Here is a 6719-nt window from a genome sequence, read left to right on the forward strand (position 1 = left end):
ACAGCCAAAGTTCTGTAGTTGAGAACATCAGAGAATCAGCCTGGAATATACATCTCCTGAAGCGTTCTCAGAATACAATTAAATAAATGCTTTGTATAAAACTTCGAATACAAGGATACTCGGAAATGGAAGATGACTTGATTGACACCTGGCTATATCCTGTTAGGAGGTTTGTCTTGCGTGGTTGAATCTTGCCAGCCTCTGTTCACAACTTAGTGTTTTTTCCCATTTTTTTTGACTATTCTTGGTTTTAAGGGGATAACCTTGTAGCTGAGTTACCTGTGTGTTTCAGAAGTGTAAAAGACCAGAAAAGAAGTGGGTAAAGGAACGTTGTAATGCAGCAAAGCCAATTTTATTTCATTTTCCATTCTTAAAAGTGTAGACAGATAAGTAAAATGACTCTTCACTGTTAAAATTGCACCTTACTAACCCGATTTTGTGTGTTTTGTTCTTATTTGCTGTTTTGCGAATTTACAGCTGTTCTTTCACTTACAAAGAGAACGTTCCTTTCCTGAGCACAGAGCCAGATTTTATGCTGCTGAAATCGCCAGTGCACTGGGCTACTTACACTCCATAAATATAGTGTACAGGTAAGTTTCTGAGCTGTATTCTTGTACTGCAGAAGTTCAAGTGGGACAAATTACGGAGTAAAAAAAAGTGCTGTATGAAGTCATCTTGGGAGAAATTTGAACATAATGTTTTCAAAAAACTTAAAGCTTCTTTCAACTGAAGAATAAAAGCCCATGCCTTTGAAGCTTTTGTGTTAGTGACTTCTGCTTTGAATTAATACAAGGATTTTTTTTTTTAATAGGGATTTAAAGCCAGAAAACATTCTCCTAGATTCACTAGTAAGTATGCAACAGGATTTTTGATTCTCTATCCTTCTCAGAAAATGGACATTTTATGCATATGCATGTCGAGCATGTTCTATTTTTTTAAAAAATATTACTCTTTTCTTAAACAGGGTCACGTTGTGTTGACAGACTTTGGACTTTGTAAAGAAGGGATTGCGAGTTCTGAAACTACTGCAACTTTCTGCGGGACACCAGAAGTATGTTGACAACTTCCATGTCTTTTGACTAATAACTAATGTTTGTTGACAATTATTTGTGTAAACAGAAGATCAGATACTCAGTTTTGTATTGCTGGAGACTTGCATTCTGTTTACAAGCTCTTCCATGCAACCAGACCAAAGGAGACTTTACTGCAGATCTGTTCTTTGTCCTGTTTGCTAAAATACAGTATCTCCTACTTACTACCCACATCCTCATAAATCATCTCTTCTGTACTCCCTCTTCCCAACACTTTTCACATACTGTTTTTTCCCATGTCTCCTAACCACTGGCTAGACACAGGACAGTTGGTTTTTGTAAGAGCTGCGACAGATTTGCCAGTATGAATTTATTTACCGTATCCTGCCACTCATTTTTAGTAGGGTTAGAGGCACTTCGTATCTTGTGAGACTTGAGCAACTTTTGTATGCGACTGCAACTTTGAACTTGATGACAGCTTATTTAACTTTATTTTTCTTAGTAAAAAGAGACAGACTGGAAAACAGAAATCTGGAAGTGTTAAACATGTACTAGGGATTGACTGAGATGCCAAGAGTAGTGGCTTTTTTTTTTGTACTTGGAACATAATTTAAATTATGGAAAAGGCCTTTGGCAGAGAAGGATGGGCGAGGAGTGTACAATATACAGAATACTGACGTTAAATTTGTTTGAGGAAAATCTGTGGGACTTTTGTCTAGTGTTCAGAAACCTAGTTTTCATGCTTACCTTGGACTTGCAAGAGTTGCAGCATAAGAGGATGCTAATGCAGTTGCTTAATATCTGTTCTTAAAAATGTAAAGACTAAATGTAACCGTTGTGTATTACTCTTTCTAATCCAAGATACAGATTCAAATATTTAATAATCCTGCTAAAAGGGTAACGATATTCTCTGTTTCTACACACTGAGTTGTTTGACTTCCAGCACCTATAAAGCTCTGAAAGGTTAAAACAAGTAGTTGAGTTCAAAATACTCAACTGCTTTCCCTGCTTTTGCAGGGCCATCTGCAGACAAATGAGGTACAGGGCACTCATGCATACAAAAGGTTTGAGAAATACATACAAAAACAAACTATGACTTTCAGCTCATGTCATTGCAGTGGTATCTGTGCCTTGTCGATTTACAAAGAGAGGCTACCATACATTTCATACATTAACTTTCAGAATTTGGATACTGGAATGATAAAAGTGAGCAACCTCTTGCCTTGAGGGAAAGGATTAGAAACTACGTGTGTGATATGTTGAAAACTGAGCTGATGATGATCCAGCTGTACTGATTTTATATTACATATCCACCAAGAATGGTCTTGTACTGTGAAGTGCTGTGCTTGTACTGTAGCGTTAGTGAGTTCTGAGATGCTGAGCAGATTTCTTGCAAGGCAGATGGAAACCAGTTAGCATTGTCATTGTTTGATACCAGATGTTTGCAATAAATCAAATGTCAGCTGTTTTACAGGAACTTCCAATTTAGATAATTCAGCAATTCACAACTTATGCCCTCACTAAAGTTTATGGTGAAACTTAGAGTAAGGCATACTGTTTCTCAGTGATCAGCTTGAAGCAGAATGAACTTCACCTTTCGTGCTTACGTACTGGATGGGGAGCACTCAGGCTTGGAATGGCAGCACAGGCTTGGCTGGTGGCCAGCCTGCTGACAGAGAGGTACGCTGGGAGGACGTCGCCTCTCGTACATCACGGCAGCCTACTTGAAATGTTTAACGAGTTTCGTAATGGAGGTGGGAACGTAATTTGGCAAAACAATAGTGTTTGGAAAGCATTGTTCCAGTTGGGAAAACAGCTGTCCTACTTGCTAAATGAGCAGACGGTGATGAAGTATTTGCCTTGAAGGATAAGATAAATGTCAGTCTTAAAATTGCTGTGAGCAACTTTTCCTGAAGATATTTACTGTTACGCGCTTCAAACTTAGTTTTTTTTTTTATTGGTATCCTAATGCACTATTTTTCCTTTTAATTTTAGTATCTTGCACCAGAAGTTATTAAAAAGCAGCCCTATGACAACACGGTAGACTGGTGGTGCCTCGGTGCAGTTCTTTATGAAATGCTGTACGGGCTGGTACGTACTTAATGCGTGTGGGGCAGGGATTGCTTCCCTTTTTCTCCCTTTGTATCTCACCTGAAGTACACCAGAGTGTCAAAGATGCTGCCATTTGCAGAGTGTTGAAGTACTCCACTTCAGTGGATGAACGGTTTGCCTTAACGTCGCATCTGTTTTTCTCTTTTGGATTTTGCATTGCCTCTGGGTGTTTAAACTTTTGCTTTCCAGTGAAGTCCTAGACATCAGTTCTGAAGACAGGTAGCCATGACTGAGGGAACGTCAGAGTAAACTGTATCGATAGTGATAATACCCAATAAATTAAAATATGTATTTTAACTTAGGTCTTCCAGGAGTTCTTCTAGCTCTTTTGCTGTTTAATCCAATATTAAAAGAAAAAAAATCTTTTTTACTGTGCTTCTAGACATATGTGATCACTCTAATAGCGATGTGTTCTGTTAGGTTTCTTTAGAGTTATCTGCATCTGGACCTTAAGTAGGGAAACAGATCTGGTTTTCCACTTGTTTTTTTCAGGCAGGCTCAGTGGGAGCTTTGAATCTGGAGGGCATCTGTAGCTACTTGTGAGGGTGAGGACATGTTATGAAAAGAGGAGGTGGCAGGGGGAAGCTGTCAAGTGTAGAGACTTGGCACTGGGGATGACTGAAATAAAGCTAGCTAGTAAAAAAGCTTTAAAAAAACTAAATTAAAATTATTTTTTAATTAAAAAAAAAAATAAAGCTAGTAAGAAGAGGTGGATTTCTTCCTTCATTGCTACCAGTTCCTATTTCTTATAGCAGTGTTTACTGATGCATACACATAAAACAAAATGCTGAATGTGGCTTCGAAATCATATCTAACACTTGTTTTCTAGCCGCCTTTTTACTGCCGTGATGTTGCTGAGATGTATGAGAACATTCTTCATAAGCCCCTGGTTCTGCGTCCAGGAATCAGTCTCACAGCCTGGTCTATTCTGGAAGAACTCTTGGAGAAAGATCGGCAAAGCAGACTCGGAGCAAGGGAAGACTTTGTATGTAATGTCCTAATTTATCAAGCCCTTCTGCATTTAAAGGGGCATGAACAAATTTGTGTGCACCACACAGGTTTAACAGTGGCAGAGCAGAAAATGCTCTGTTACGAATCTCTCTCTCTCTCTTCTCCTTTTTATTTCTTCTTCTGAGACACCAGTTGTGTTCATTTAATGTTCGGTCATGTGTTGGCCTTGTAATAGAGCATTTGGGTCATGACAGTACTTTTTCGTGGTGGCAATATGATGAAAGGGTGGTAGTGTTTAGCACAGCTGTTTACTGCTTCATAACTACTAAGCATATTGGAGAGTTGGTTAAGCTGCTGCTTCTCAGACAGTGATCTTTATAAAAACTAACATCTTGCAAGGAGGAACAGAAATAGTAACAGGAAACATTCCTGCTCTGTGGTTTGTTTTTAAGGTGGTTGATTTTAAGGCTTAAATGCAGAAACCAGTTCTTAGAGGCAGGCTAACAAATTTGAATTGCTCTTTTTGCCAACTACAGCTTTAATTGCAAAATAAACTGAATGAAGGACTTGACTTCCTTAGGTTTTGTTTGTGCATGCAATCTGAAGTAGTATTTACTATGATGCACAGGTTGGATTTCTGAAACGCCTGTTATCTCTGTTCCCTACTGCAGCTTGAAATTCAAAAGCACCCATTCTTTGAATCTCTCAGCTGGACTGACCTTCTTCAGAAGAAGATTCCGCCGCCGTTTAATCCTAATGTGGTAGGTGCTGTTTCAGTTCATAGCTGCCAAAATTCTGCCTTTAAAATATTATTTTTTAAGTTTTTGCAGCTCCCTAACAGTCACTTAAGAGGTATTCCTTAGTATTTCTCAGGTTTATCACATCATAAATGTGTATCACTTCTGGCCTGAATGCCAGCAGCCTAAAAGAAACAAGCAAGCTTTTAATAACTGTCAGGGATGCTGTAGTGTGCTGCTTTAAGCTTTCTGTGTTTACATAGGAAGGAATTACGCAGAGTAGATGGTCTCAGGAGTTAAATTTGAAATCTACAGGAGATGCATAGCTTTTAAAAACACAGTATTAATGTGACAACTGATTGATCTTCCTGTTTTCTAGGTTGGCCCAGATGATATTGGGAATTTTGATGCCGTGTTTACGGAAGAAATGGTCCCGTACTCAGTTTGCATTTCTTCTGATTACAACATTGTTAATGCCAGTGTCCTAGAAGCAGATGATGCATTTGTTGGATTTTCTTACGCACCACCTTCTGAAGATATGTTTTCCTAGGAAGTTAAAAGCCAACAGTGTTTTGGAAGTCTTGGGATGAACTGAAATCTTAGAGTTATGAACACATTCCAAAATAGTGTAACCTGTGCCTCGTTTTGTATGTAGGTTTAAAACCTATGAACAAACTTTCTCTGCTGTATAGGAGGAATTTGGGCATTTTGGATGGCTTTCTTTGGGGTCTGAACTGTTTATTCCTGCTGCAGAAAATATTTTTAAAAACTTTAAATAATGTTCTCTACATTTACGTATTTTTTTAAGCAAAAACACTGACTGTTCTCCTCAGTCCCTTCAGGTTTACATTCATATGTATCTAAGATTAGGCTGGCACAAAAAGCAGCAAATTTAGTAAATTTATAAATGCCTTTGTACCTATTTACAGTGACTTTGTGCTTGAATTGTAACTATGCAAATCGTCTTTTGTATATCCTGGTTTAAAAAAGGTGAATGTTTTCCCTGTTTTATCAGTTTGAAATTTGTTAACTTAACCTGTCAGCACTTAAATGAAGGTTTAATTTAAGTTAACACTGAGATGCTTCGAGGATTTCTGTAGAATGAAGAGCTGGGCATGTAAAACTGGATTGTCGTTTTTGCATTTGCTGGAGTACCTAATTCACTCAACTGGATTATCTGAGGCATGGGGGATTACTCAAAGCAAGGATAGAACAAATTAACTGTATTGAATTGATAACATTACTGATCACGTGTTCTACCTTTTTTCCTCCCTGAGATAAATGTCTGGATTTCAACTGCATTAAAAATATTTTTTGTTAAAAACTCTGCTTTTCCAAAGATATAATTAGCAATAATCACCGCTACTTTGAAAGGCTATCTTGCTTTAACCTTCCAGGGATGGGTGGTGAGGGGATCATGCCAAATATTTAAGCATTTTTCTCACTGGTATATAGCTTGAAACACTAATTATGTTCCAAATCGATTGTACTTAAACATGCATAGCTACTTGTCCTTCTGTCTCCCATTTTGCACCATTTCTAAATCTTCACTTGGTATTTGGAAGAAGTAATGTAAATTACGTCGGTAATTTTTAGAATGTGAAAAGCTATTGTATTTCTCGTAACATACACGTGTATGGACAAACTGATCGTTCTGATCAACTTCTGTTTAAGGAAAACTTTTAACAATGCAAAAATTGACCGCAGTTACAGCGTGTAAAAGCCTATTATGGTAGTATTATATATTACCTGTAAATAACAACTTATTTTTGTCTGTTACTTCAAAAAACGCTCTGTGTTTTTTTGTTCATAAATGCATTCAGTTAAATGCCTTGGTTTGAGAGAAGTCTGGTAAGACACAGAGGAGCAGCCAGAGTTAAGTGTTAAA

At 37.8% G+C, this 6719-nt stretch overlaps 1 protein-coding gene across 5 annotated transcripts in view; it reads left to right on the forward strand.

Annotated features, from left to right (window-relative positions):
- LOC309875618 (serine/threonine-protein kinase Sgk3) overlaps positions 1 to 6565 on the forward strand; it is a 54421-nt gene extending 47856 nt beyond the window's left edge. For all 5 annotated transcript variants that reach the window (XM_082755258.1, XM_082755259.1, XM_082755260.1 and 2 more), the window contains exons 11-17: positions 478 to 590; positions 812 to 848; positions 965 to 1051; positions 3027 to 3122; positions 3973 to 4128; positions 4766 to 4855; positions 5211 to 6565. In XM_082755258.1, the coding sequence (XP_082611384.1) occupies positions 478 to 590; positions 812 to 848; positions 965 to 1051; positions 3027 to 3122; positions 3973 to 4128; positions 4766 to 4855; positions 5211 to 5381 (750 nt within the window). In that variant the 3' untranslated portion in view covers positions 5382 to 6565. The remainder of the gene's footprint in view (positions 1 to 477; positions 591 to 811; positions 849 to 964; positions 1052 to 3026; positions 3123 to 3972; positions 4129 to 4765; positions 4856 to 5210) is intronic.
- The last annotated feature ends 154 nt before the right edge of the window (positions 6566 to 6719 follow it).

Source organism: Aythya marila, assembly GCF_965140915.1.
Source record: "Aythya marila genome assembly, chromosome: 2".
Taxonomy (NCBI): domain Eukaryota; kingdom Metazoa; phylum Chordata; class Aves; order Anseriformes; family Anatidae; genus Aythya; species Aythya marila.